This window comes from Aaosphaeria arxii, assembly GCF_010015735.1.
Source record: "Aaosphaeria arxii CBS 175.79 unplaced genomic scaffold BU24scaffold_6, whole genome shotgun sequence".
NCBI lineage: Eukaryota > Fungi > Ascomycota > Dothideomycetes > Pleosporales > Aaosphaeria > Aaosphaeria arxii.
The window spans coordinates 1537471-1565402 of NW_022983479.1; the positions used below are offsets into that span (position 1 = coordinate 1537471).

Here is a 27932-nt window from a genome sequence, read left to right on the forward strand (position 1 = left end):
CTTGATCCATTACATCCTCCCCTTCATTTATTACATCCCCGCACTGGGATAAAGCCTCTTGTATGCGTGAAGGAAAACCGGAAATTGAGTGCGTGTGTACGGTCCAGGCCTGCTGGACGGCCGTCTTCAGTCTGTTCGTGTGTTGTTGAGGTGGATATGTTTTCGTAAATAAATCGAACGAGCGAGCGTGGTGTCATCGTTGCAATGCTCCCTAGGACATTTAAAGGATAGTTCTTTTGTTTGGGAAACGTCCTGTACTGTACCGATATGTACTTTTGACTTTCTGTTGTCCGGAGATGCCACAAGTAAAGACGATCATGCAGCGCTGCCAGACTGGACAACTCTCTCATCGAAATAGCCATCTCCTTCAACTGTTCGAACAGGCGTAACACAGCCCTCAGGCTCAGCATCATAATCAACATTCGTAATCGTAGCATCATCCAGCACCATCTCATTCAACGAAGCTGCAGCATCCCAATCATCCCCACTATTGTACGCCCGCCACTCGTCCCCTTCATACTCCTCCTCCTCTTCCCCGTTCGCCCACAAATCCTGCTCAACACCGCTCAGAAACTCCCAAGTCGTCGCCAAAAGCTCCTGCGTAGGGAGAAAGTAGTTCAGCGATTCGATCTCCGTGCCCGTCCAGTCTCCCCACACTTCGAGGATCTCGAGCCGAGGGAAATGTGTCAGGAGGGGTTGCGCCCATGAGCGAACGAGGTTCTCTTGAAGCTCGGCGGCGAGGATGCTGGGGTGGGAGTCGCGTGGTGGGGTGTATTCGTCTTCGGCGGAGGAGAGGACGCTTTCGGGGCGGGCGAGGGCGAGGTGGGTTAAGGTTGGGAAGAGGGGTTGGGGGTTGCTGCCCTCGGGGTAGTCGACGATTTCGTTGAAGCTGAAATATGCGCTAGAGGTGCTTCCTGTTGGGGTTTGGGGAGTTGTATCGCCCTGGTTATTGTTGTCGGTGGCTGGTGTTCCCGGCTCGCTGATTAGGATCTGTGGAAGTTGTCCGGAGGCTGGAAGACTGGGTAATTTGAGTGGGATGCTGAGTCGGATTACCTCGAGTTCCGGGCAATGTTTACTCAGGCTTTGCAGAGCAGTGTCTTCCAAGGTAGATGCAGTACCAGGATGCAGCTTTAGGGTGAAATGGTGTAACTGTGGAGCAAGTTGGCAAAACGAGTCGAACTCCTCACTTGAGATATTGGACCCATCGATATACGATGGATCAAGCGCAAAGAGGTTCAATTTGACAAGATCCGGACATCGTTTCGCAAGTTCGCGTAGCGTTGTTCCGCACAGCAAGGGAAAGGATGAATCTGAAGGGAAATCCATAGAAAGTGTGCCGACCCCTATCTTCAGTCGCGAGAGCCTCGAGACTTTTGCGAGGATCTCTTCTACAACCGTACTGTCGGCCTGGTGAGCTTCAAGTGTCGGGTCTCGACAGATGTCAAGCTGAAGGTCCTCCAACAGGGCCAGATGAGGGAGGATAGCGAGTGCGATTTCCGGGTAGCACATAATGTTCAGTCTTCTTAAGTCTTGAAATGGCGACGGAACAGCATTTGGACCGGAAAACAGAGGCAATAAGGTAAGACCTGGCTCGAGGTCGATTTCAAGTCCCTCGAGTCCCGGACGTCGAGTCAGAAGAGAGAACAGCTCGTCGAGAGCTACAAATCGTGAAGACTTCACTTCGACTGTGCTGATAGATGGGAGGGAATCTAGAATATCGTTCAAGACACTGGCGTGGACGGGATGTTCTTCAGAGATAAAGCCAGCCCCGAATCGAACGCCTGTTATTTGCTGAAGTGACGACTGGTTCTGTCAGCTCGATACCAGGAGACGTCTTCTTATGTGGCAACTTACAAACAAGGAGGGAAGCACAGAGGACGCAAGCTCTGATGAAGTCCCACTCTGAGTGCCCGAGAGCTCGAGATGTTCGAGACTTGGATGTAAAAGCGCACTAAATTGAGCTCTGTCGGCGGAAAGGTCAATCTCCAATTCCAAAGTCTTCAAGTTTGACCAATTGAGTGTGTTCAAGAAGTCGAGAGTAGTCTCTTGCTTTTCTGATATCAGGCTTCTGTAGAAAAGGTGTTGAATTTTGGAAGCATAGTACTGCCTCCGTGTAGGTTCTATAAGATGCAATGCCGGAAGATAGGGATAGCGTTTCCAAAGTATTGATATGCCTTCGTCAGCCCAGAGTTGATTAACAAGAATTGAGGGAATAAGCGTTGGTCGGAATTCGAGAAGTTCAACCGGTAGCTCCGGAGCCTGCTGTCTTCGGACCTTGTACTTCATGTTTGAAAGATGTTCTAGGATTGTCGAGACGATGTAGCCATTGCTAAGTGCGCTTGAGATAATAGACATGGTGACTGGATTAGAGACGTTGAACAAATGAAACAAAACGAACGATGCGCTACAAAGTGAGTGTTAGAAGAAAACAAATGCAATGAGACGAGACGAACACAGAGCAACGAGATAGTTCAAGGAAGTCATCTTAAAGCAATGCCACCTTCGGGGCAAAAAACCAGTATTTGGCCGGGTATTATTAGGTCGGTTGGCATGCAACGGTGATCCTCCCAGGCGAACGAAGATCGCCAGGGGTCAAAGATAAACCCGGAAACCAGCCATCTCTCATTATCATCTGTCGTCGAGGAGGCAGAGGTTCGAAGCGAGATCTTTTAAATGGATATCGCCACTGGGAATGTTCTACCCGAACGGTCGTGCCCGTAGGCGGAGCAGAACGCCTCCCCTCGGAGTGCTCAAAGCTCAAGCTCAGAATGCATCGCTTATCGATAGCAACGGAAGTGCAGGGCGATGCAGCAACACCACCAATAGCCCTATGCCTGTAGGCTGTATGTCTACTCGTCGCTACCTGTAACATACGTACGTACGCTCCGGAATTTTTCTTAACATATGTTCTCCCTTACCTCCAACTACACTGCCAAACTGTGCGCTGCCTCAACGCTATCTCCGTCCTCACTCTGTCTAGACATGCGATCCTTCATCCCTCGCACCAAAAGCGCTCCAACCCTCTGGTGCTGACCCGGCCATAAGCGTCTTTCGTCCGACGTCATTGCTCGGAGCTGAAAATGTCAGATACGTTGGCCCATTATATTTAGACTATCAGTCGGTGTGCAAAATGCCTTCTTAAGAGTTAAATATCTCTGTTATCCCTGGATTATTCCATTTTCTTCAACTTTGACACTTTACACAATCAATCGGCAACATGCATCTCATTCTCACCGGAGCTACCGGCCTGGTTGGAGCCGGGACACTCGAAGTCATGCTGAAAACAGAGGCAATCACACGAATCTCGATACTCAGTAGAAGGCCCGTCGCGATGGTCGAAGGACACGAAGACAAGGCAAAGGTCATCATACACAAGGACTACAAGAGCTATCCGACCGAGCTACTCGAGCAATTGAAAGATGCGCAAGGTGTAGTCTGGGCACAAGGCGTCTCGCAGAATGATGTCAACAAAGAGTAGGTATCTCTCGTGGTGATAAGAGTACATACGTTGACGGAGATAACCTAGGGAATACTTCCAAATTACCCACGATTACCCCCTAGCTGCTGCAAAGGCGTTCAGCACGCTACATCCGGAGTCGCCTTTTACCTTCGTATACGTATCAGGCGAAGGCGCAACACAGTCACCAGGAATAACTACACCTATCTTTGGCAGAGTGAAAGGGCAAATAGAGCAAGCATTGTTCGACTTGGGGAAGCAGACACCGAATCTGAATGTGTACAATGCCCGACCTGGCGCAGTCGATTGGAGGCACCATCCCGAGATTCATAAGTTTATGCCGCACCAGGCGTTATACAAGAAGATGCTGTTGGCACCCATAGATGCAGTATACAAATCTATGATGACACCAACCCGGTCCTTGGGAAAGGTTTTGACAGAACTAGCAATGAGTCAGGGGAAGCCGTTGAAAGGGAAGGATCTTCAAATGGAAGGTAGATTGTTGCCGAATGTTGCTATCCGGCGACTGGCTGGGTTGTAATGTTCTGTAGTTTATCATCTTTTTGGGGCGTCTAGTTGCAGGAGATGCATCCTGTTCAGGGGCACAGTACTGTTTTTCGGGGGTTACATGTTCGTTCCTGTTTGATGTGTTTAGTTATGTATATCCAGCATTGCATCTTCCAAAAAGGTTGACGGCCAGACATAGAACGAAGGATATATGTGACAGTAATTGTATATACCTGAAATAATAAGAACAGACAAAACCGAGGAACTAAGGGGTTCGGTCTAGAAGGACGCGATTCGGATACTTTCTGAAGCTCACGTGGATCCGCAGTCAGTGCGCGTCATCCAATGTTGTTCCTCGGCGTTTGATATGCACGAGACCCTGGAAATGACGAAAGAGACGAGAACAGAACTCTTCTCCTCTCCGAACTTGTATGAAACAACCAACCAACTGACCATTACTCGTAATAGAGTCATTACATACTTCGTTAATCACAGTGCCTCGTACTTCTATACCACACTGAGTTAGTCTCACCAGTAATCGAGTGGGGAAGTCCGATCGGCCTTATTCAGGTCAGGGTTGTTTCGCGTTCTTTTTACTACGAGGTATCATCACAACGCGTGCCCGCCTTCCGCTTTCCTCTAATATCCATTCACTCATCCTCTCACCTCACAACTCTCACCCTTCACGCCTTCACCTTCACACAGCCGGACTAACTATCACCCCTTTCAGTGAACACCTTTACTTGCGATTACTGGGCATTGCCTCGCTAAAGCCCTCACAATGGCCCCTCTATTTCCGAGCTCCCCGCCGCTTCCCCCCATCCACGACGCGCCCTCTCCAACTTCCAGCGAACCGCCCCTCTTCTCCAGCGACGACCCCTTCGACGGCGAAGACGCAACTAATTATATATCGCCACGATTCAAGCGAAAGCGCGTAGGTCCCTGGTACGAGACAGAAGAACCGCCGCCTTTGATTATATCCAAAAAATCGAGGTTCACCCGCAATTTCGACTCTGGAGTTTGGCTCCTGAGTGACGATTCTGAAATGGCGCAGGAGGAGACCAAGGTGAAAGATACAATCATGGACCCAGTCGAGGAAGCCATGGTTGCCCATCTTATGGAAGGAGTCAACCATAATGACACGCTCTACGACTTAAGCAGACGGCATCTCGAGGACAAACATATAGCCCGTATCGCAGCTCTCAACCAAGTCATTGTTCCACCCCAAAACCCAGACACCGAGCTTCCGGACGAAGGTCAATTCCGCACCATGGTCCCCAGACTCTTCGTGAGCCTAAAAGAAAACAACCTCCAATTCCCGCACGCGGAGCTCTTTGCCGTCGAAAATCTTGTGGCGCTCACCCTGCGCGAGAACAGCATACGTGAGCTGCCTCCACAGATCAACAAGCTTCGCAATCTTACGACCCTTGATCTCTCACTAAATCCACTTACTTCACTTCCCTTTGAGCTGGTAGATATGGCGAGACACGGCAGCCTGCAGTCGATACGGGTGAATGGTTGTGACCTTCCCACCCTACCCAAAGCGCAAGAATCAATCCGAAGCTTGTGCCGAAAGTTGGCTTCAGCACGCAATCAGGAATTTGATGGCGTGTATGTGCCTACTTTAGCTGGATTCAATGAGGCCAACTTCAGTAATCTCCTCGACACTCTGAACGTTGGTGAGGCCGCACGCGTGATACGCATATTGCGCAGGAAGCAACTGCCTTTGGGGACCGTGGAGCCAAACTTGAAGGCTTATCACATCGGCAACACCGAGGTCTCGTTCTACAACCAGTACGGTGAACTCCTGCCAGGCTCTCCAAAACTTCCCCAATCTGCCGCTGAGGAGTGTATCTTCAGCGTCTACTTGCATGGTAGAAGAGTCGGTCCACCAGCCAGCAATTTCCGACCACCATCTGGATGCACACCACTACTCTCTGCATCCATGGTGAAAAGTCTCGAACATCTCACTCCTTCGGACGTTGAACTCTTTCTCCTCGAGGCTGCTCGTTCTCTACCTGCCAGCGTAGAGTTTTTCCTCGACAAAGCAAGGGAAAACCAACGGCGCTTTCACAATCCGCTCAAGAAATGTACCATTTGCGGTCGCAACTTTGTGGTCGCTGCAACTGAGTGGTTGGAGGTGTGGTACTACCTTGCAAGTGAGTTGCCTTTTAAAAGGCAAGGATGCTCATGGAAGTGTGTACCTGATATTCCTGAAAACCCTGTAGACTTCAAGGCACACCTACACCAACGCCTACGCTGGGCACCTTGAGAAGCACAGAATTTTGGTCGGTTGCTTAGATGTGTGGGCCTTCCAGTGCTTGCTTGATTGTATATAGACTGTACACGATATACCCCTGAAGTTCGATTCAAAAATTCAATTGCTTCAAAATCAAATTCACTTCTACTCTCTGTAACCTCAATAACACCCTGAACCAACTATATACAAGTAGAACAAACTCAACATCGAATCTCTAGCCTAGCTACGCGTGCCTCCCTTACAAGCACTGGCTATACCAGTCGTTGACCTTCTTGCAGGTGCTGTCCTTGCAAGCCGTAGGACCAGTCCAGTTCATACCACCACACTGCTCATACTTGTTCGCCGTTCCACCAGTACCTGGCGTTCCCGGGTTCTCAGGGGGAGGAGTCGTGCCGCCGCCAGCCTTGTACGTGCTGTCGATAGCACCGAACTTGATATTCGAGTAGATGACACTCGAATCCGCGTTCTCGACCTCGACAACCTCAGGCTTGCCGGAATCAGTCGGGCAAGTGCCCCTAGCAACACCAGGGGCAGCCGGGTCCTTGTCAGTCGGGAACGTAGAGTCAAGCCAGAGCATATTGACAGCATGGTCGTCCCAGACGGACAGCGCGAGCACCATGCCGCGGCCGATAGCGCCGCCCATGGCAGACAAGCCGCCGAGCTTCGCGAACGCGTTGTTATCGCCAAACGCGGTCTTCTGCTCCTTGCAGAAGTTATCAGTGATAGACGAGGAGGCAGTGACGCCGGAGACGGCGCTGACGCTGTTCTTGACGACGACGCCGTTCTGCACGTAGAGGCGGCGGATCTCGGAGAGCTTGCCCGTGTCGGTGCCGTCCGACGTGATGAATTGGGTGACGACGGTGAAGGGCTTCTTCGTGTCGACTTTGGCGCCCGGGCCGTAGAAGGACTTGTCGCCCATGCGGTAGCTGTTGAAGTCGCAGCCGTCCTTGTCGCAGATGCCGGAGTAGCGCTGGTCGCCGTCGCCGCAGTCGGTGCCGGAGCAGCGGACTTGTCCGTTCACGGAGCAGACGTGGGGCGTGTAGGCGGTGGAGATGCTGTTGGCTTCCCAGATGTCCATCTCGTGGCAGCAGGAGCCGTATTTGCCGGAGCCGGCGTTGGCATCGTTGGGGGACGGGTTCCAGCCTTCTACGTTGGCCTGTGTGATGCGTTAGTTTGCAATTTGGATTGAGGAGCAGATGGGAAGGTGGAATAGGGGGGTTGAAGGGTTTGAGGGGGGAGCAGACGTACCTCGCCGTTGATGAACTTGATGTCATGAGGACACTGAGTGTCGCAGTATCCAGTTCCGTACTTAGCACCAGCCTTGTTGGTGGAGAATCGGCCCAATCCACCATCCTCGTCCATCTCAACAAGGTACAAGGCACCGTTGAGGCCACAGGGAAGCTTGCTGACATCGACGTCGAAAGTGAACTCCTTGTTCAGCAACTTGAACATTTGGTACTTGGTATCGGAGGCCATGAGGTAAAGTCGAGAGCCAATGTTCTTGCTGAAGCTACCCTGAGTGACGAACTTGAGGGTGAGGGCACCGCCGGAGGCAGTGACACCGTAGGTGCCAGAGTAGTCGGCGCCATCGAGAGCACAGTTGTTGGCGCAAGTCTTGCCATCAGGGCAGAGCGTGGTGTTCCAGGAGTTGCCAGTGTAGCAGTTGTCGTAGCCGGTGGTTGTGTGCAACCAGCGCCAGTTGGCATCGAGAGTCACGGTGGTCGAGAGAGACTTGCAAGAGCCAGCAGAGGTGCACTCTTGGATGGGAAGGCTAGGATGTGTCTCAGTAGTCAGAGTGGCTACCTTCTGAGCTGATGCTCCGATCGCAAGGAGCGAGGAGAAGAGAGCGGCTTTAGCAAACATGATGGAGGACTGCAGACTCGAGATGCTTGATGATGATGAGATGAAGACGATGATGATCGGAATGAGGTCCTGCTTTATACATCTCACCTCGAGGCCATGGTGATATCCTCAACCTTAGGTTTCGACTGATATCAAGAGGCTTCATTTCCAACGGCTTCGTATTCCGGTCATGGAATGATACTCGGCTTCGATGAGCAGGTTCCCCGGCGCTCCTCAGGAGAGGTTCGCGATGTTATCCTCAGTGTGCACATCTTGCAATCTATTACGGTTCCGGAACCTTCATAGTCCACTCCAGGCGCGAACACCAAGGCCTGAAGCTTTCCCCAAGAAGTTCAAGATGCGGATCGACACTCCGCGAGCTCTTTGTGATAATAGTAGAGGGTAATATAAGGAGGCTCTAGCTTCTTCCCTGCACCGAACATGCTGTACTACAATAAATGCTTCCATTCTTATAGCTGTTTCCGAGGTGGCGGGTTGAAATAGATTAACTCATGGAGAGCTACGCAGAACGGCCGAGGTCTGTCAGGTGCTGGACAATTGGCGCAGGCAATTGAGATTTGATGCATAGTTGTAGATACATTGAGAACAACTAGTCGTCCTACGTTCAACTGTCTAACGTCAGCAAGTTATAGTTCTCAGTGTAAGAGGTATCTCAAAAAAGAGGTATGCAAGTCGGAGAGCATACAAAGAGGGAACATCTGAAGCAAGTTCAGCAATATGAAGCAAGCTCGCCTAGGCTATCAGTATCGTGTCTTCCAAACCGGATCAGGCTGAGAGCCGAAGCTAGACCAACAAGGTTGCAATATAGTAGCATCTAGGCCTACACATGCACACCCTGACTAGAGTGCATGTACAGGTACATCCAGTAACATGTGGCCTCGTGACAGTACTTCGCCAGGAAGTAGCTATGCAAGCCAGGACGAAGTAACCGGGTCGGAAGGCTAGGTCCAAGCAAATGCAGCAATGCAGTAATGCAGGTCGAAGTGTCTCAAGGCAACTCGTACCGTTTGGAAGATGTATATTGATACTGATACGCCCTTGTTTCTATCAACACAGCACCGCTTTACCTTTCATCACAATACTCAATTATGGCCGTCGTACCCCATCGCTCAGCCGAGATGTTGAACACCTCGAGAGTGATAATCCTGCTCGTGACTTTGTAGCTGTGTACACAGAGGTATATTGATGCACGGTCGCTGTTGGAGAGCCAAGAATAATGAAGCATTAGTATCTATTACGGTGGGTCCTCGAGAGGCTTGTTGCGATGTCAGGTAGGACCGCTGCATTCTTGGTATAGGGGATACTTCTGTCATTCGAGGAACAATGTGCACCGGCAGTATGTAGTTGGGATCCGGGGAAGCGAGGGAAACCAGGTGTCCAGATTAAGAACGGAAGTGGTTGTGGGCAGTACATGGAGCTTGGTAGCCTGACGATGGCATGGTAGGCCAGACAGTTCATGTGTAAGGAGAACATAAAATGCCAACAGCGCAGAAAGGTATTGGCTATGATCAGTAGCTATGTAGCTCGGTTGGCGCTCTGCAGGAAGTTATTTACCTGGTTAGGAGGTGGTCAGTTAATTAAGAATATATTGATGGTTGATGGGTGACGTACTATTGGCCTTGGTTACCCGGAATAGCATCAGCCCTGGGACGATGGTTGACATTGTCCACCGTCATGCATCAGCCACACGAACGAGACTTCACACATCTCCCGGCACCAACGTCTCGACACTTGTTCATATCATCACCATGGAACCTCGATGAAGTTGAGACTCGTCACCGTTCTTACTGAAGAGCACGTGATGTGCAACTTCATGGCCAGTTAGAAATCCCAAGACTTGGTATTTCTTGCGTGGCCCCCAAATTCGCATTCATTGCTGCCTCCCGTCCCTTGATCTCCCCGATCGTCCAATCAGCCAGCACAACCCTTGCGAATCTTTGTCCATCTTCCTTTTTCGTCAAGAGTCGACCTTGTCGTTGTGCGCCACCATTCGGCCAGACCGTGCTCGAGCCCTCAGGCATGTTCATTGTCGAGCTGCATTTTGCACGTTCTTCGTCAAAGAAAAGAGGATAGGAATGGGGTTGAAAACGACCGAATAGAGTTCAGGTTGGAGGGAAACATGAAGCTTTTCAAGTCCAACATTGATACGAAATGGACATGCCCCATACTGCGGTACGACCCCGCGGTGACATGCATTCTTCCGAAGCCACGCGACGCCAATTCTCTATACATAGGAGCTGAAGCTTGGATACGAGGGTTGCGATGGCGCGTTGGAACTCACCTTCCAATCCTACGTCGTCTCTGGCCCAAAAAAGCCCCTTCATAACGCCATCCACCGCCCGATCTGTTGCCATCATGCTTAAGCCGACTTCACACGCTCGCTACTCGTGTTTATCGTTACTTCGACAGCGCTTGCTCTAGGTGCATTCGCGATACTCGCGATGAAGTTACGAAGCTATGTTTTAGGGGTTGTAGTGGGCGCGTGCGCTACTACAGCTTCTGCACAACGCCAGGGTATTATTTGCGCCCCTTTCAGGAAAGATTTGTCTCTGACAGAAGCCATAGTAGCTACACCAGTCGTTACACCGGTATTCCCGATCCAGAATACAACAACGGCAACGCCCACTGTCACTGCACTGCCTTGCGAGAATCAGTGCTCGGTTTATTACCCTCAGCTCTCTGCTATATCATGGATCCCAACGACTCAGATCATATACACTACCAAGATTACTGCTGCGATTGAAATGGTCATTATAAGGGCTTCTGGGAATATTACACTGCCTCCCTCTACAGAGTTGATATACAGCATCGTTCCATCCGAGTATCAACTCTACGAACGTGGATACAATGAACAGGGCACTGCTGTACTGACTATAGCAACGCCTCTTCCAGATGGCGAGATCTTCTGGACTCCCATCACATACCCGACGCCATGGATGACTTATTCTACCGAGTATCAGTGGGAGGGTGTCCTCCAAACACATGATAAATCACTATCACCTGCTTGCGCGACTGCAGGTCCAGAAGCATCCAATGTTCCTTTATTCGAATGGCCGACGTACCCTATCCCAGAGGTCAAAGTAGATGAGAACGATCCTTTTGGTTATGACCATCAACCACTCTGGGTCCCTGTTGAAGAACAACCTGATAAGAAGTTCTTTGACCAGAATTTTCCGTCGGAGTCTGCTTTCTCCTTCTGCGAGTCGATGTCACACAAGCCGACTCCAACCAAGTTCGAAGCTGCTAAATACGTCACTGTAACTTCTACAGTATACACCGAGATACACTCTGTTGGTATTGGCCATGTCGAATCTAGTGCAACGGGATGGGAAGAGCCAACCAGGCCGACAGGGCCGGACAAAACTATCGACATTCCCCGCGTACAGTCAACTGTTTCAGGTTTCGAGGATCCAGTATCAGTAGCTACAGGGAACATATTCCAGAGTGCGGTTTCGAACATCGGCGGCCAATCCAGCATTCGAGGCCAACCACCTCCCGACATAATTACACCGATTCCCGCCGTGACTCCTACTGCAGGGAGACCCCGTGACCCATCGACGCCAGTCTTCACAATGATTCCAACTGTGATAGCAGATCAGTCAACGACGATTCCTGCATTTGTGATTCCGGGATCTTCGTCGATTGCAACGATAGGCCAGACTGTCACACTGGATGGCACTCCGACTGTACTTACACCGCCGCCGACTGTGTTCACATCGATCACGACTACTATCAACGGCGTGCCAACTGCTGTGCCGGTCTACATCATCAATGGAACCAGTACAGCCAATCTTGGCGATACCGTGACAGTATCAGGGCAAACGACAGTTCTTGCTGCACCCCCTGCAGTAGCCACCTGGATTCCAACTACAATCAACGGCGTGTCAACGAGTATTCCTGCATACATCATTAGTGGGACGAGTACAGCGACGATTGGACAGACTGTGATTGTTGAAGGGTCAACGACTGTACTCTCCACACCTACAGACACCCAAGGAGGTGGCTCTTCTCAAGGAGGTCCACGGCCAACGGAGTCAACATTCGAGGGTAGTGGCAGCCTTGTCAGAGCATCATGGGTCGCATGCATAGTGCCCCTCCTGTTTGTATTACTTGTTTGAGAGGATACCCCGGACATCTATGTTCATAGTAATTGCATCTTGTTCCCTTGATACATCCCGTGCACGCTATTGCAACCCTATGATGGCATAGTTGGGACCTTCAATAGCTGCGCTGTGACCCACTTCGTTTGCTATCTTGATGTTGAAGACTTGCCCGGATTGCGTGCCGTGACCCTCTTACAGTATCATATCTTGACATCCTCGAGACCAGCATTGACTGTGCCGTGATCTGTATCGTTTGCTATCTGGATCGTGAATGGACTGCCCTGGTTGCGCTGTGACCCTCTCATGACGTTATCTGACAGTATTATCGAGATCTGTTGGGATTGTGTTGTGACCCATATTGTTTGCTATCTTGGACTCGAGTGAATTGCTCTGGAAGCGTTGTGACCCCTATGATGTAATGTTCGACTCAGTGACTCCTTCTATATACAAAAAGAGCAGTCATGCAGTAGTATCAACCATGACAGTTTGTCACAGACTAATAGGTCGTACGCATTGCTCTCCGAATCCAGTAGTAGCAAACGCGACCCAGCCAAGCGGTTTAGGTGAATGGTGAGCAAATCGACCGATTGTCATACGCACGAGCACCCACATTCACTGCTTGTCACCTGGTCATAACGCACTCAGAGGGTCACATGAGTAGAAGAGTCAATCACTGTCACTTCGAAGTGTGCACGTACCCAATCCCTCAGGTATTTAGGCACCCCAAATCCCCTTCCAGGGCTGCTTCTTCTTTTCCTCTACACCTCACCACAACTCTTCCACATCGAAAGACTTGTCTGTTCTATATCATGGCTGTCCTTTGACCATAAACTCCCCTTTGGTCAACACCATGCCCTGCTCTGTCTCCTTTGGCCCTGCTCCTGCCGAAACAATTCTTCCGCCTTTTCTCCTCTCGGCAACAAAACTTTCGAAACCTATGATGTTTCTGCTGGCCCTGAAATGTGAAACTTTTCTCGAGAGAAGCTGGAGGGAAATTCGATCTTATCACCAAAAATCGAAAAAAACTTGATCCAAAGGCGCATTCATGGCCAACATGTTGCGCCTTTGGAATTTTCGCCCCTCACGGCAGAAGCCCTTCATCATGTGTCCTCGGACCTGATCGCATCAAACTTTCACATGAAGATGTTGCCGGAAGAAATTTTCACCCCAAACAACAAACCCCTTCAGAGATGCAATTATGTGTCTTCGGGGGTGGACACATTCCGCATTTTGTCGCGGTATGCTCCGGAAAGTGACCCTCCCCTACCCAATGTGGGGAAAAGCCTTCTACATGGGAACCGATGTGTCTTCAGGGGTAGACACATAGAACATTTCGAAGCTTCAGGCTCCTCTCCATGCTCCGAAAAAATAACCCTCCCCTACCCAATGTGGGGAAAAACTTTCGTCCCAGGAACCATGTTCCCCAAGACGTATGTAGGGAAGGCCCTCTCCAATTCTTCTCTCACAAATGCTTTGGATCCGGAAAACACGACAGGCAACGCCAAATGTTCCCTGACCCTTCGGGCGATCGTTTCATGCTCGAACAAACCAATGAGATGAATTGGATATGACCTTTCTGGACTCGGTCATAAAAGTTTACAGAGAACGGATATGAAATTTTCGAAAAATGCGCCATACAGCCGAAAAAACGAAACTCGAACACTCCAAACGTTGGCTCGCCATGTTCTCATGTTGTGGACCTGGAGATATCAAAACTCAACAAAATCGGCCAGCACCAACAATATGCGTGGACAAGATATATGAAAATGTTCATTTCCATGTTGTCATGTTCTGGACCTGGAGATATCAAAAGTTCATTCGAAGAAGTGGGTCTCGAAACAAAGGAAGAAGATTCGCCACATGGCGTGGCGGAAGTGGCTTGTGGAATCTTAATTCCCGACAACCAGCAACAGGAGTGCGATAAGCTCGTCGAGTTCTTCCCTAGGTTCTACAACATCGAGAATGGCAGGAGAGCAATTCATGTCTGGAGGATCTTGGGACTACTGCAGGTACATCCAAAAGTTTTGGAGTTCAGTATATGTTACCCCCATGAGAAACTTTCTGCAGAAGGAAAACGACGATTCTTCAACCTTTTTGTTCGCGCACCTGCGAAAAGACTTGGACAAAGTCAATCGATGAGAAACTTTCTGGGGAAGAAAAACAATGATTCTTCAACCTTTCTGTTCGTGTGCCTACCCAAAAACCTGAGCACAGTCGATCTATGAGAAACTCTGGGAAAGAAAATCAACAATTCTTCAACCTTTCTCTTCGCTTCAAACAAGCGAACAAGTACAGGAAAACATGTATATCAGGGGCCACATCCTTGTAGTAGAACTCAGCAATGGGTTTTTGCTCTCAAAACCAATTTCGAGAATCATGCGATGGAGGCTCAAACACACAAGCATTCTCGTAAATGCTACTCTCGGAGAAGTACAACACATCGAGCTGGTGCAACGCGCGCAGCAAAGTGCTTCATGGTGTACAACCGATCCCAGGAACGCTTCATGGGGCGCTGGGTTCTGCCGTAACTTAACAGAGCTTGTGGCAAGGAGACGGAGGAATACTGTTGTGGCCATGTATGCTACTTCTTTTTTTGTTTTTTGAGCGTTACAGTTGAAATATATCGCTTTTCGATTGGTTGCTAACTTGTTGACCCTCTCTAAATGCCTGTGATGTGCGTATTCTTATGTGAGGTGACTGTGACTCTGGATAGTAGATTCGAGGGTATGCGGTGCCCGGTCTGAGGGAAGCGCCGATGTGATGTGACGAGCAAAGCTCATGATGAAGGACAGATATCCTTTCGGAATGTAAGCGCAGTGTGGACAAGGAGAGGTGCTTTCGAACCCCGCCTGCCAACTCCAGGACATCTGGTATGTTACTGAGATACCTGGTGCTCTACATGTAAGCCCTTGGACATGGGCCATCATGCCATACAGCAGGCAAACTGGAAACACTTCCGAAATTCGATCGATGCGACAGTGACGCCCGAGACCTCGAAAACACGGTAGTGTCTCTGAGGACATGACCGGTTGCTGCGAACTTGCCTGTGTCGCCATGCTCGACACTGTAAGAGAAGCTGGGAATACATAAGGGTACAGTAAGGTCAAAGAGTTGGGCACTAGGTTGCACTGTTCTGGGCGGTTTGGAGGTGTAAGTGTACGCGTGTCATTCGGAACACGGCGCGTTATTGGGAACACAGCGCACTATCTGTCAAGGATGCGTTTGCTTGAAGGCGCGCTCTGAAGGCGCAGAGCGTGTTGTAGGTAGGTGCAGCTGAAGTCTTTCGAACACATCGTGTTGGGCTGTGATGTGTCAAGTCAGTAGAGTCAAAGGTACTGCAAACACTGAAGAGTGCTATTGGAGAAAGGTCCAGGGTGTTTGGGTTCTGGGTGAGCGCATTGCATCTCAGTCCTCCTTCCGACTTGCCTTGGTGATGGAGGTGTCTCAGTGTCACTGGTGTCGAGACCAAACCTGCGTGCCGCCCTGGGATGCTCTGCCAGGAAGATGTGATGGAAAGGGCACTCACTGGAGTGCGCACTGAAGCTTCATATTGCATCCTCAATGCGATGCATAGCAACAGACACCAAGATAGTATCCTCGGACGCTGTGACTGCCCAAGTGATCGATGTGTATAGCTTCAGAAGGCTCTAGCACAGTATCTCAGTGAAGGAACAGCTACTGTTGACACGCTGAGCTCACACACTGCGCGCTCAAACACATGCCTCCTACACACTCGCCTTGAGCTCCAGCCCCACGTGCCTGCCTAATACCCTCACATGTGACTCCCACTGCTGTTTGCCCTCTCCTACGCTAGGTCCCCTTTACCCTCCAGCCTCATTCAACGCCCTATATAATGCCTTTTATTTTGAATGCCTTACATCCAATAGCCAGCCCGGGGCAGGAATACCGGAGCAATAGCTCAGCTATCACAAAACAACACAAAACAACAAAGGTAAATATAGTAGATAGTTTCCCCAGCATTGCCTTTTACTACACGATGGAGCGGGGGTTCGAGACAGGGACACAAGCGGAGGAACCATTCTTTTTTTGCTTTTTTTTTTGCTCTTTTATTTTTTTTGCTCTGATCTTTTGGTTTTGTGTCTGTCTGATGTCTGCCGAGCAGCTGGAGCAGTAGATAGGATCACAGTACTGTATTCATTCACTTTACAATGCAATGCATAGTGTCAGGACAGGGACACAGGTGGACATTCTTTTTTTTGCATTTTTTCACCAATGAGGCACTGTGGTGACGAGTATACATGAATGTAAGTGAAGGAGATGAGCTGGGGGAGCGCGCTGTGATAGGCACGGCACAGGATGAGGCCGTGAATTGGAGGAGGGAAAGCGCGCTGTGATAGGTTGACGTCACTCCATTTTTCCCTGTGCACAGAGAGGGTCATGAGAGGTTCGAAATCACAGATACAAATGCCGAGATTGATTTCCAATTACATGGTATCCATGGTCCATCCTTGATTCTTCATAATAATAAAGTGATGTTGATGTTGACATGTCGTCAAAGGAGCATTTCCGGACGCGATACCACATTGGGCAATAGAGCGAGGGCTTGAGGCGTTACATGCGACACAGGACAGATTCTACGGACAAAGACAGCCACGTATTGATTACTACCTGGGTGGGTATTCCTTTTTCGAATCGAGTGTCAAATGATTCATCTTACATGTCATGTTTCCCGTAGCTGGACTTCTGAGAGGGGTTTTTCGATAATGCCAGATTGACCGGAGGAGGGACAGTTTGAGTTCAAGATGTTACCTGGGAGATGATTGATTCAGCACTATCATTGGGACAAAGGTAAGTATGAATCGAACGAGTTCACATTGATGCACATGGGGATTAGCCTCAGTAAAAACATCTGCAAGTGCAACAGCTAAAAAGAAAATACACAGTCAAAAAGGATGATAGTTTGAAGATGCGGAGATCTGGCGGTGTGATAGTCTGGAGTTCGGTGGATGTGAGGGTGTACCTGTGACTGGCTGGACCCCTGAAAAAGGAACCCTGCTGTGTCCACCCACTCACCCCCGTCGGCTTGTCTTCCCCCCCTCCCTCGCTCTACTCTACTCTGCCCCTCCAAAAATAATAATACATGGTCGTGTTCCTTTCCCCGTGCTACTGACCACTACTACTGCTACAACACCTCCCTCGATCAACCATTCAATCTACTCCCTTGCTGTTCTATACCCCCAATTGAAAGCTTTGAGAGCTTATAATTTGTTCATCCTATCCTCTTCTTTCCCTATACCCCCAGATACTCGTCAAGATGGCTGTCGCAACTGCCGTCTACCCCCCGCTGGATCAGCGTCCTATCAAGAACACAATTGTCCTCTTCGACGTCGACGAGACTCTTACACCCGCCCGCCGAGTATGTTTGCCTTCCTCCCTTCTATCGAGTATCCATATAAATACTCGACAAATTTCTATCTACAACTGCACCTCGAAGCTCTCTCTCACTGTCGAATCCTACACCAATACCAAAGCTAACAACTCTCCCTCCAGCATGCCACCCCCGAGATGCTTCAGCTCCTCTCTGAGCTCCGTCACAAGGTCGCCATCGGCTACGTTGGTGGCTCCGACTTCTCCAAGCAGCAAGAGCAGCTGGGCTCCTCCGACGTGAACGTCACCTCGCTCTTCGACTTCTGCTTCGCAGAGAACGGTCTTACCGCCTACCGCCTGGGCGAGCCCTTGAAGGGCAACAGCTTCATCGAGTGGATCGGCGAGGAGAAGTACAAGGAGCTCGTCAAGTTGTACGTTTAACACTTGCTACCAAGGACCTTCCCTTCACCAGGGCAATCTACTAACGCAATCCCCCCAGCATCCTCCACTACATCGCCGACATCGACCTTCCCTTCAAGCGCGGCACCTTCGTCGAGTTCCGCAACGGCATGATCAACGTGTCCCCCGTCGGCCGTAACGCCACGAACGCCGAGCGCGCCGCCTTCGAAGCCTACGACAAGCAGCACAACATCCGCACGACCTTCGTGTCCGCCCTCAGGGAGAAGTTCCCTGACTTCGGCCTCACCTACTCCATCGGAGGCATGATCTCCTTCGACGTCTTCCCCACCGGCTGGGACAAGACCTACTGCCTGCGACACGTCGAGGCCGAGAAGGCGCGCGAGGGCGGCGTCGAGTACACGACTGTGCATTTCTTCGGCGACAAGGCGTACGAGGGCGGCAACGACTGGGAGATTTACAGCGACGACAGGACGATCGGACATAAGGTCGACGGGCCCGAGGATACGATTAAGCAGCTTAAGGAGCTTTTCTTCTAGCTCGGACGGCCGAGGGAAGTGAGGATGTAAGGCATATATGGCATGGCATAGAGATCATCGATGGGATTTGCATGGCGGGCGGGCGATGGATGCATACTTTGAGCTCTTTTTTTGACGATTCTTGAACAGAATGCTGCTGCCATCATGATATGAAAAATGAAATATACACGCTGGATTCGAGTCCTACATACATACCTACTGTCTTACGATTGAGTACCTCCATCCCCTTGAATGCTACGTGGAAAAAGAAATTGAAGTGAGATCCATAATCAATCTCAATGTCACGTCATTTTGACATGCTCAGCACACATGTACCCTCCCCTTGTCACTATTTGCACTGTTCACGCATTCGAAAACTACCAAAATAATGCATGGCAATTCGTTGAACAATAAATATAAATTTCTCTATCTCATAGCTACTTTTTCTCAAATGTAGTTCATGGCGCACCCCGTTGCACGGGGAATCAATGCATACATGTTGAAAAATAGTCGTTTACAGTAACAGTAATAGTAATAATTGCTATGCGGGATGTCTTCGCTGTTAGTTGACGACTTTTCGTGTCGATTTACCAACCACCTTGAATGTTTCCGCTTCTTTTCCCTCTTTTCTTTTCTTTTCTTCGTTCGTCTTCTACGTGCCCTTTCATGTTTTACTTAGTCAAGGCTAGAATGAGGACGGTCATATTCCGCCTATCTCACCCCCAGGGCGAGGACGTCACGCAAGCCACACGCATTCTCAGACGCAAAAGCTGCGTACATAGGTAGAGCATGCGTCTATTTGTTCTTGCGGGTGATCTTGGCCTTTGCGGAGGCGAGGGCGCCAGCCAGACTGTACTGCGTGTTGATGCCCTCGACGCGGTGGGTCGAGTTGATGTTCTTGACGAGCGTGATCTGGAAGCAGGTTGCGGAGCCCTGGCGGGAGGCGATGGTCGAGTAGGCGAGGAAGAACTCCCAGATCTATTTGGTTGGTGTGGTTAGATTCGAGTTATGTGTGATGGGGTGTGTTTTGGGGAAACTAAAGAAAGGAAGGGGGGAGTGAGTAAGGAGGTTGGAATGACTTACTCTATACCAGCGGGCACCGTACTTGGCGGTGACCTTCTCCTTGTTACCGAGCCAGTTGCGGTACCAGCGCCAGAGAGTGGCGGAGTAGTGGACGCCGATGGTGTCGACCATCTTGACCTCAAAGCCAGCGCCCTCGAGCTTGTCGACGACCCAGCCGAGAGGAGTGGAGGCGTCGGCGCCGGGGAAGACGTACTTGTTCATGAAAAGACCCCAGGTGAGATCCTCGAACTGCCATGCCTTGCGGAGACCGGCGATCTGGAGGAAGAAGACACCGTCGTCGTCGAGCATGTCGTGCACCTGGCGGAGGAAACCGCCGAAGTGGCGGACACCGACGTGCTCGGCCATCTCGAGGCAGGTAATCTTGTTGTAGCGGCCCTGGGGAACGGGGATGTCACGGTAATCCATGCAGAGAATCTTGGACTGGTCCTCCTCGATGCCGGCCTTCCTCAGGCCGTTGTTGCCCCAGGCAGTCTGGTTGCGGCCGAGAGTGATACCGGTGACGTGGGCGTCGTAGTGGACCGAAGCGAAACGAGCGAGAGTTCCCCATCCGCAGCCAATGTCCAACATGCGCTCGCCCTTCTCGAGGCTGATCTTCTCGCACACGACGGCCATTTTGTTGTTCTGGAGCTCGTCGAGAGACTCCTCGCGGTTGATGTCGGAAATGATACCAGAGGTGTAGATCATGGGCCGTCCGAGGAACCAGGCGTAGAAGTCGTCACCGCGGTCGTAGTGCTCTTGGACCTGCTCCTCATCTGTGTATCCGTCAGTAATTTGATCAATTGAGCTTCGAAATCGAAAAGGAAAGAATCGCACCTTGAGACCTGGTGTGCATGATGAGCTCAGGAATCATGCCGAAGAGGAAATGCTTGATAAGACCAAAAGTGAACCTGAAGTTGCACCAGTCGTGGCGAAGCTCGAGGACGTCCAAAGCATCACCGACGAACTCAACATCGCCATCGAAGTACTTCTCGTAGAAAGTCTCCATGGGGATCTTGGCCTTTCCATTGTACTGGTCGCGGTCCTCCTGCTTCTTGAACTTCAAGTAGTGCTCGATGGGCTTGCCGGGGAGCTTGGCCTTCTCGTTCTTGCGGGGCAAGTACTCGGAGGTGACGATCCAGAACGCTGCGAGGATAGGGAGATCCAAGATCAAGCAGAAGAAGATCCAAGTCTTGAAACCACCGCCCAATTGGTAGGTTATCCAGGCGGGGATGAGGGTGAGGAGAGAGATAAGGAGCGTGTTGGAGAAGGAGTCGGATCCATTGCTATCGGATGGGAGGGGAGCATTGGGAATGGTTGGGTACTGTATAAACAGAATATCAGCAACGTTATCCTTTGTTGTAGAGCTCAATGGCTCGATATGTGATATAAATGTTCGCGGGGTAGGGGATCGGAAAATAGTTGAGCACGTACCGAAGTGGTCCTGACACCACAATCGAACTTTGGCACCGTTGGGGACGGGGCCGGAGGAGTGTCGATGAACTCGAACTCACTTCCAGAATTGGAGGCGCTCATGATGCCTACAGGAAGTCAATTCTGTCGAGAGAATTTTTTGGCAGGGAGCGAGAGTTGTATTGTGTTCGTGGAGATGTTGAGTGCGGAGTGGGAGGGTGGTTTGCCAAGCGGAGACGGTGTGTCCCGCTCAGACACGTAATTAAGCGAACATAGCTCCCCTGATTGCTTCGAACGATACACATACAATAACTGTTGCCGCGTTGCTGTCTTTACTGTAAGGGGGACTGGACTGTGACTTGAAACAGTCTAGATCCATACATCTGCGGTGGGAGTGTGTACGCTAGATAACGAACAGACGTGATGCGGCATGTGATAGGCGGTGCATTGGTTGGCGAATTCAGGGGTTGAAGAACACAAACATACTCGTATGCAACTATGTCCTATTCTGTTCTGTATTGTACATCTCAGTCCTGGACCCTGAGAAGTGTTGACAATTATACGTACACATTCAAGCACGCCTGTGTAGCTCAGTCATCAAAACCTCAGCGGTCGATCAGCTACCGGAGGTCCAGCTACTCGTACTTACCCTAGCTTTTGAACTACGCTTGTGGGAGATAAACCAATCAACAGGACTAGTCAAACACGAGTAGTAAAGACTACTAGGCATGTCTGCATATCTGTCCTTTCAAAATGACCCTCATTATCACTTTGGGCCAAACCATATGGACGGGTCCTTCAGCTAGCGGTGAAGAATACTACGTATCTTCTTGATTTGCTGGTACGATACGCCTGCTGCCTGCAAGTACTCCTCCGTCCCTCCATAGTTCTCTTCCAAATGTGCATAGATCTCCGAGACCATATTGGGTGGACATCTCGTGAATGTAGGCGATATGCCGACTCGATTCAGCTCAATCAACATCTCATCTCTTTCTGAATTGAGACCTTCTTCCGACTCGAGGTAATCTTTCGAGATGATGTCTATGCCGTCATCCAACTCCAGGAGGAAAAGGACGAGCATGACGATCAAGCCCGTCCTGTCCTTGCCTTGTGTGCAATGCAACAGGAGCGGATAACTCTGCTGGTTGGCAAGGATATCGAAGACTTGCTTGACCTCTTTCTTACAGACATCAACAGAGCTCTTCGCAATGCCAACAAGGCCCATCTCATTCATCTTTGGTGCAAGAATTTTAATCGCATCCGTGCGATAGCCCAGGAGCATGAGGAAGATCAAGCGAAAGAAGTCGAACCAGGTCAGCTGGGAGAGGAGCATCCACGAAAAGTCGCGGCCATTGAAGTTGATCTCGTGATAGGTGATTTTGGGGATTTTGAGAGGTTCCGCTGCAGAATCGTTGGACTCCGGTGCGGCTGCAGAGCTTGCGATGCGTGCATTGCGCTTTTGTGATTGTTGGATGTGTTCGGTCTTGGTGCGAAGGTCGATTATGGTGCGGATTTTGCAGTCCTTGATGAGTCTGTTTCGGTCCTGGAAGGAGGCATCATCTTGAGCAAATGGATTAGTTACAACTTCTGTGCATATCAAAGGTCCTTTCACCTGGACGTGCTGAGCGGAAGAGCAATCCTGGATAGAGGGCTTTCTCCTCAGTGTGATCGTTCACGAATTCACCCACATCGCGAAAATTAGCTATGCTCTGCGGTGGCGGTTGTGGCATTTCTGTCAATTAGAATATATGTATAAGCTCGAAGGTAACAATAATGAAAAGATTGAAGATTGTAGATCGCAGACGAGTTTGCGATGTGATGCTGCTTGCTTAACTCCCGTATCATATCCACTGACGTCGTCTTGAAGCTAATCCTATTATGGTAGACTAAGGTATCCCATCTCATCTCATCTCCCTCTGAGTAATAATGAATGTCTACCCCACAGATCTTAAGCCTCTCAAGCAATATGCATAAGATGCGGAATCTGCATCTGAATTCACATGTAGCTCTTAATTAAGGATCCCATGTCTGAAAACTCTACAACAAACATCGGCGCAGTTGGAAAAGGCCAAACCAGTTTCCTCGCCGAGGCAAGGCTTTCAGGGGTCCCACATTGAGAACCTCAGCGACCGAATTGGGAAAAGCACATAGTTCTATTGAGACAACTACGCCTTTTCCAATAATCAATTTGTCCTGGATGAAGTGGATGAAGTCGAATTAACGACGAGATCTTCAGCTGCCCGGGGCGATCATGAAGACGAAAAGGGCCGGGCCCAGGCTGGACAATGTTTAGTGTGAGATGATGGTTGGTTCAAGCCACCCTCAATGGGACGCGATTCGCTGGATCTGGTGCGGCACGCGCAGTGACATCATGGGGGGGAAGGAAGATCATCTAGAACTATTTGGCATAGCTACGTCCACCACCGCCATCATCATCATCATCATAAGCAGTAGCAGCATCGCCCGTTCATTAAAAGAGTTTATTGTTGTCGTCCAAGATCACTTGGTCATCACGTCAACTCCTCGCCCTCAATCTTCGTCCATGATCCCTCACCCATATCAACAATCCTCAATTCGACCCCATATCTCTCCGTTGCCGTGACATCCATTAAATCATCCGCAATACCGCAACCTACGTTCCCAATCACCCCGGTTAAACTGCAAGCGACGGATCGTCATGGCCGCTTCTCAAACCCAGGTGGCTCCAAGTGACGCTACAAACACATCCATGAAGCATCATACAGCAGATCATAGTACGATTATACATTGTCCGGACCCGTCGGCCCACCACACAAAGAACACCACCCTTCAGGATCATGCATCGGCTGCAGCCTTACACAGCACCCGGCCCTCTGCTGTCTCTTCCGCTTCCGCCAAGGACAAGACCGGGAAGCAGAAGGACCTGCTGGGGCCTGATGGAAAGTTGTCGTCAGCAAGTGAGTGTCAAGTCGTCCCCATTCCCTTCCACTCCTGTTCATAGTTGTATCTAATCACCTACCCCAGGTGCTGCCACCAGTTTAAAACACGCTCGAGCTCAAGATCTTCCCGGCTTTCCGGTCGTTGGGATCGATACACAGACTTCGGCGGGTACTGCGGCAAATCTCGCGAATGCGAACAGAAAGAGCCCGGAGTGGTGGAAACCGGAGCAATCGGCAGCAGCTGGCAAAGCTGCACTATTAGCTAAGGATTACAAGATGGCACCGCTCTGGCAGCCTGAAGCCAGTAGTGCAGGCTCAAAAGCTGCATTACTTGCACATAAGGGAGGCCCCGGTTTGAACCTTTGGCAGCCAGAAGCAAGCGCTGACGGCCACTCTGCTGCGACACTTGCGATGAAGAGACAGAGTACTGGACCCACGGTGGACCGAAGCGCTGCTGAAGCTCAGACTGAACGTAACAACAAAGCATTGCGAGCAGCTCATGGAGCAGTTTCTATGTCAGGTCGTCAACGCGCACAGTCAACTCCAGTCATTCCACCACTATATCCTGATTCCGCCAACTCCGCGAAGAACGCGCTCAGTGCTGCCAAACTAGCGCATACTCCCTCGATGAAAGCCACCAAGTCCCCGACTCGGCCCCTCAATCCGGACTCGAATCGACTCGAGTCTGGAGCTATGGAGGCTGCGCGAATACAGCATGCAAAGAGCATATCGAGGGACATGTACACAGAACATCCACCAATCGCGCTGGAAGAGGACGAAAAACAGAAATCGGCTGCGCTTCGTGCATCCGCCATCTCCATGGCCAAACAAATGTATGATGTACAACAGAAACGTGCCAATTCGATGACCAACAACCCGTCACATGCACATAATGGTGCCCTGGCTGCACAAAATCAACGATCGCAAAACCCGGAGGCAGATCTCAAGGAGCAGGCGATGCGATACATCGGCATACAAGAAGCAGCACAAAAGCTTGCTGCAGAACGACTGTCCAAAATCGGCCCAGACGAGAATGCCGCTTTCCGTAGCTACTACGGCTACGAGAAGCCGACTCGTTCGAAGCTGACGATGCGACGCAGTCGCACGCATGCATCGACTGACCCCGAGGAATCTGACTCTGACGAAGATGACTTTCGCTCCAGGCGCATCCGTTCGCAGATGTCTCAGCTCAATAAGTCACTAGCCGAAGTTGACGCGAAGAAGCAAAGTGACGCCCGTAGACACGTCCTCGAGGCCGCCGAGCGGAAAGTACAGGCTCAGATGCAGGGTCTCGACAAGAAGATCTATGACGAGACTGGAAAGATGTCGCCGGCTATGTTGGAAGACTGGGACAACAGGGCCCGCGCGAGAGCAGTCGCAGCAAGTGAAGCTCGAATGGAGAACCACGGAAAGGTCCATATTGGCCACGGGAAGTTCGTCGATCAGTCTGAGATTGATGCAGTTGCCCAGGCGAGGATCCAGCCAACCTTAGACGAGATTGCGGAAAAGACGGAGAAGCGAAGGGCAGAAGAGGAAGAGCGTCGGTTGGATGCAGAGCTTAAGAAGCGGGAGCAGCAGAAGGAGAAGACGCGCGCTGCCGAACTGAAAGCAGAAGAGAAACGGGCCAAGGGTAAGACTGGTCAGCCCTGTCAAGGGAGAATATCATACTAATTCTATCGTAGAAGAAGAGAAGAAAGCCCTCAAAACGAAGCAGGCCGAGGAGAAAGCAGCAGCGAAAGAAGAGAAGCGTATGTCGAAAGAGAAACGCAAGTCTGGCGAAGCCACTGCTGCTGCTGCTGCTACTGCTGCTCCAGCTACAAAATCCCCAGAACCCGCAAAGGCGACTCCATTGAACCAGCATCCAGTGACTGACGCGGATCTGACCATTACCTCTGCCCTTGCCGGGGAAACCACAACACGAGCACCAGCAACTGAAGAGGCATCCAACACCCTTGACGCCAACGAACCAGTATCACGCTTCTCACGATCCACCGACGACCGCAACGCCTCCGATCACGAGCACGAACCCACCACCACCGGACGTTCCGAACCAGAATCCCCCACAACACCCACGTCACCCACCTCCCCCCGCTCCTCAAAAGGCTTCAAATCCTTCCTAAGCAAATTCAAGCGCCGCTCTCGTCACTCCGCCGCCTCCGCCGACTCCGACAAACCAGGCTTCATCGGCGGCGTCAACCTCCGCGAGTCGACCTCCCCGACGCGCCCTCGAACCCCAAATCACGACTCCGCACCCATGACCCCGCAAAACACCCGCACGACAATCGGCCGCTACTCCTCCGTCTCCTCCCTCGAGGATGCCGACGACGATCCCCGCTCGAAGACCCGAGGCCGCGGCGCCACGAGGAGCGGCGCGTCGAGCAGCTACGAGGAGGCGCGCGACGACTTCGACGAGGGGCTCGCGCCGCCGCCGAGTTTCCCTTCCGACGAGGCAGCCGCGAGGAAGGGAAGTCCGAATCGCGACTCGAAGTTCCATGAGGTGGGGCTCTGAGGGATCGGACATGACTATGACATGACGTGAAATGAATCAATATGGGATAGGAATTGGGTTGGATTTGAATCGAAGGGGTTTCGGCGTACTTTTTGTCCATTGTGTTCGAGATGGAAGCTGTACTTTTGGTCGTTATGTGTGTGTGTATCTGGAGGGAGTGGGAGGTAATGTAATAAAATGTAATGTAGTGTAATGTACGAATAGTCGCGAGTTCTTTTTCTCGTTCTCGACGCTGAGAAGAAACACATTGTTTATGGAAATCTATCTGTCTGCTACTTTTCCTGATTTGGTTCACCTGTATGGATTCAATCGTGATAACAATTTTTCTCGTACATATGACTTGCACAAAGTACGTATTGGTGATGCTCCATAGGTAAGTTCTTCAATTCCAAAGCCACTTTCTAATCCCAATCTGATCCCAACTCCCTGCGTGTTGGCGTCAAAGTGGAAACGCCCTCTAGATACGGAGGAAATTGAAAAGATAGTGGGGTGAGATTAGAAATCTCCAAGGTCACATCTCTGCTTCATCTACCGTGAACTGAGATGTTGGCGTTCGAAGACCTACCTCTCTCGTGCATTATCTATGGGAGGTTGAACAGACATGTATGGATTAATGGCCGCATCAATACTACTAGATTTGCCGATATCATGGTAGAGTAAGGTTCAAACACGCTGTGGACGTCCACTTGACTCGCCCCCACCAACGACACCGAATTTCATGTACGCTTCAACGAGTTAATCCAAATATGGCGGCGATCCTAAAGCCCTGATGGAAGGAATGCGGTAGGTGAGCAGCTTTGGCAGAGCCTCGAGGACCACCGGGGTACAGGGTCTAAATTTGCCTTCATCGAACTGGAAGGCGTCGAGCAGCATACCAAGTATAACTACGATTTATACCGCCTCATAATCACCAGCAGCGACCACACTCCTGACGTCTTCTGAGATCCCGTCCCAGACCTCCTACCAGAACGCACTTTCCACGTCTTCGAAATCGGGGGGTGTGATGAAATTCTCCGAGGAGAACTCGTCGGTGAGTGTGCGGATACGCGTGAATCCCATTCCGAAGGGAAGAGGGTGCGAGAGTTCCTAGTCGATGAGGCCGGTTGAAGTCGTTCAGGTCGAAGTGAGTGATGAAGAGCGGGAGCGTGCGTAGGTTGTCGAGGTTTTCCAGTAATTACCTCGCGGCGGTGTGGAAGGGGTGATTTGTGGGTTTGAGGAGGTAGGTAGCAGCTCGAAATGTGGGCGGAGCTTGCGATCGACAGTTCAATCACTGCTTGGCTTTGGAGATAATCCGGCCAAGTGAGGGGAGGGTCGTGGTTCTAGATTATGGAACTCGTCCTTTTGCGCCATCGTGCCATGTTTTCCCGGGTATACATGTCATCAAGTACACCTATATGCCCTCAAGTTCCATCTCTTCGTCGTGGAGATCTTTGATATCAGGAACTGCATCGCCGAGGATGCTACGCGCGGTCTGGAAGGGGTCGAGGTCTAGGGACTCGGGACGGAACTGTATAAAATGTCTTGGTCGGATTGTAATGTCATGATTACTGTTCTGCAGAAGAAACCTTGGGTCGAGGCAA

General features: G+C 50.7%; 9 protein-coding genes across 9 annotated transcripts; 5 read left to right on the plus strand and 4 right to left on the minus strand.

Moving 5' to 3' along the window:
- Window positions 1–160: 160 nt before the first annotated feature.
- On the minus strand, window positions 161–2445 carry BU24DRAFT_241849 (uncharacterized protein). The gene is made up of 2 exons (XM_033522284.1): window positions 1855–2445; window positions 161–1803 (listed from the first exon to the last, which is right to left on the minus strand). Exons 1-2 carry the CDS (start codon window positions 2353–2355, stop codon window positions 316–318), a joined length of 1989 nt encoding a protein of 662 aa, XP_033381964.1. The 5' UTR covers window positions 2356–2445; the 3' UTR covers window positions 161–315.
- Window positions 2446–2833: 388 nt separating this feature from the next.
- Window positions 2834–4237, plus strand: BU24DRAFT_424625 (uncharacterized protein). The gene is made up of 2 exons (XM_033528553.1): window positions 2834–3474; window positions 3527–4237. The coding sequence occupies exons 1-2, from the start codon at window positions 3218–3220 to the stop codon at window positions 3996–3998; spliced, it is 729 nt and encodes a 242-aa protein (XP_033381965.1). The 5' UTR covers window positions 2834–3217; the 3' UTR covers window positions 3999–4237.
- Window positions 4238–4435: 198 nt separating this feature from the next.
- BU24DRAFT_424626 (uncharacterized protein) lies at window positions 4436–6282 on the plus strand. Its single transcript, XM_033528554.1, has 2 exons — window positions 4436–4567; window positions 4695–6282. Exon 2 carries the CDS (start codon window positions 4746–4748, stop codon window positions 6234–6236), a length of 1491 nt encoding a protein of 496 aa, XP_033381966.1. The 5' UTR covers window positions 4436–4567; window positions 4695–4745; the 3' UTR covers window positions 6237–6282.
- Window positions 6283–6333: 51 nt separating this feature from the next.
- On the minus strand, window positions 6334–8182 carry BU24DRAFT_241872 (carbohydrate-binding module family 1 protein). The gene is made up of 2 exons (XM_033522285.1): window positions 7473–8182; window positions 6334–7380 (listed from the first exon to the last, which is right to left on the minus strand). Exons 1-2 carry the CDS (start codon window positions 8085–8087, stop codon window positions 6463–6465), a joined length of 1533 nt encoding a protein of 510 aa, XP_033381967.1. The 5' UTR covers window positions 8088–8182; the 3' UTR covers window positions 6334–6462.
- A 2139-nt stretch (window positions 8183–10321) lies between these two features.
- On the plus strand, window positions 10322–12255 carry BU24DRAFT_241880 (uncharacterized protein). Its single transcript, XM_033522286.1, has 2 exons — window positions 10322–10601; window positions 10653–12255. Exons 1-2 carry the CDS (start codon window positions 10529–10531, stop codon window positions 12203–12205), a joined length of 1626 nt encoding a protein of 541 aa, XP_033381968.1. The 5' UTR covers window positions 10322–10528; the 3' UTR covers window positions 12206–12255.
- A 5020-nt stretch (window positions 12256–17275) lies between these two features.
- BU24DRAFT_442624 (putative phosphomannomutase) lies at window positions 17276–18667 on the plus strand. The gene is made up of 3 exons (XM_033530539.1): window positions 17276–17567; window positions 17702–17949; window positions 18018–18667. The coding sequence occupies exons 1-3, from the start codon at window positions 17466–17468 to the stop codon at window positions 18472–18474; spliced, it is 807 nt and encodes a 268-aa protein (XP_033381969.1). The 5' UTR covers window positions 17276–17465; the 3' UTR covers window positions 18475–18667.
- Window positions 18668–18852: 185 nt separating this feature from the next.
- On the minus strand, window positions 18853–21464 carry BU24DRAFT_241935 (S-adenosyl-L-methionine-dependent methyltransferase). Its single transcript, XM_033522287.1, has 4 exons — window positions 20947–21464; window positions 20350–20836; window positions 19537–20288; window positions 18853–19431 (listed from the first exon to the last, which is right to left on the minus strand). The coding sequence occupies exons 1-4, from the start codon at window positions 21046–21048 to the stop codon at window positions 19249–19251; spliced, it is 1524 nt and encodes a 507-aa protein (XP_033381970.1). The 5' UTR covers window positions 21049–21464; the 3' UTR covers window positions 18853–19248.
- Window positions 21465–21727: 263 nt separating this feature from the next.
- BU24DRAFT_411355 (uncharacterized protein) lies at window positions 21728–22655 on the minus strand (the record flags this gene model as incomplete). The annotated part of the gene is made up of 2 exons (XM_033526046.1): window positions 21728–22485; window positions 22538–22655. 2 exons carry the CDS (start codon window positions 22653–22655, stop codon window positions 21728–21730), a joined length of 876 nt encoding a protein of 291 aa, XP_033381971.1.
- Window positions 22656–23353: 698 nt separating this feature from the next.
- On the plus strand, window positions 23354–26626 carry BU24DRAFT_424633 (uncharacterized protein). The gene is made up of 3 exons (XM_033528555.1): window positions 23354–23861; window positions 23929–25473; window positions 25526–26626. Exons 1-3 carry the CDS (start codon window positions 23603–23605, stop codon window positions 26350–26352), a joined length of 2631 nt encoding a protein of 876 aa, XP_033381972.1. The 5' UTR covers window positions 23354–23602; the 3' UTR covers window positions 26353–26626.
- The last annotated feature ends 1306 nt before the right edge of the window (window positions 26627–27932 follow it).

Excerpts from the sequence above, each read along its gene's own strand:
- BU24DRAFT_241849 (XM_033522284.1), bottom strand. The coding sequence starts at position 2,355 with ATGTCTATTATCTCAAGCGCACTTAGCAATGGCTACATCGTCTCGACA. Across the intron at positions 1,804-1,854 it reads CTGTGCTTCCCTCCTTGTTT|TCGTCACTTCAGCAAATAAC; the intron begins GTAAGTTGCCAC and ends TGACAGAACCAG.
- BU24DRAFT_424625 (XM_033528553.1), top strand. The coding sequence starts at position 3,218 with ATGCATCTCATTCTCACCGGAGCTACCGGCCTGGTTGGAGCCGGGACA. Across the intron at positions 3,475-3,526 it reads CAGAATGATGTCAACAAAGA|GGAATACTTCCAAATTACCC; the intron begins GTAGGTATCTCT and ends GAGATAACCTAG.
- BU24DRAFT_424626 (XM_033528554.1), top strand. The coding sequence starts at position 4,746 with ATGGCCCCTCTATTTCCGAGCTCCCCGCCGCTTCCCCCCATCCACGAC.
- BU24DRAFT_241872 (XM_033522285.1), bottom strand. The coding sequence starts at position 8,087 with ATGTTTGCTAAAGCCGCTCTCTTCTCCTCGCTCCTTGCGATCGGAGCA. Across the intron at positions 7,381-7,472 it reads TCAAGTTCATCAACGGCGAG|GCCAACGTAGAAGGCTGGAA; the intron begins GTACGTCTGCTC and ends CGCATCACACAG.
- BU24DRAFT_241880 (XM_033522286.1), top strand. The coding sequence starts at position 10,529 with ATGAAGTTACGAAGCTATGTTTTAGGGGTTGTAGTGGGCGCGTGCGCT. Across the intron at positions 10,602-10,652 it reads AGCTTCTGCACAACGCCAGG|TAGCTACACCAGTCGTTACA; the intron begins GTATTATTTGCG and ends CAGAAGCCATAG.
- BU24DRAFT_442624 (XM_033530539.1), top strand. The coding sequence starts at position 17,466 with ATGGCTGTCGCAACTGCCGTCTACCCCCCGCTGGATCAGCGTCCTATC. Across the intron at positions 17,568-17,701 it reads CTCTTACACCCGCCCGCCGA|CATGCCACCCCCGAGATGCT; the intron begins GTATGTTTGCCT and ends CTCTCCCTCCAG. Across the intron at positions 17,950-18,017 it reads TACAAGGAGCTCGTCAAGTT|CATCCTCCACTACATCGCCG; the intron begins GTACGTTTAACA and ends CAATCCCCCCAG.
- BU24DRAFT_241935 (XM_033522287.1), bottom strand. The coding sequence starts at position 21,048 with ATGAGCGCCTCCAATTCTGGAAGTGAGTTCGAGTTCATCGACACTCCT. Across the intron at positions 20,837-20,946 it reads GTGGTGTCAGGACCACTTCG|TACCCAACCATTCCCAATGC; the intron begins GTACGTGCTCAA and ends CTGTTTATACAG. Across the intron at positions 19,432-19,536 it reads ACGGTGCCCGCTGGTATAGA|ATCTGGGAGTTCTTCCTCGC; the intron begins GTAAGTCATTCC and ends CCAACCAAATAG.
- BU24DRAFT_424633 (XM_033528555.1), top strand. The coding sequence starts at position 23,603 with ATGGCCGCTTCTCAAACCCAGGTGGCTCCAAGTGACGCTACAAACACA. Across the intron at positions 23,862-23,928 it reads TGGAAAGTTGTCGTCAGCAA|GTGCTGCCACCAGTTTAAAA; the intron begins GTGAGTGTCAAG and ends CACCTACCCCAG. Across the intron at positions 25,474-25,525 it reads AGAAGAGAAACGGGCCAAGG|AAGAAGAGAAGAAAGCCCTC; the intron begins GTAAGACTGGTC and ends ATTCTATCGTAG.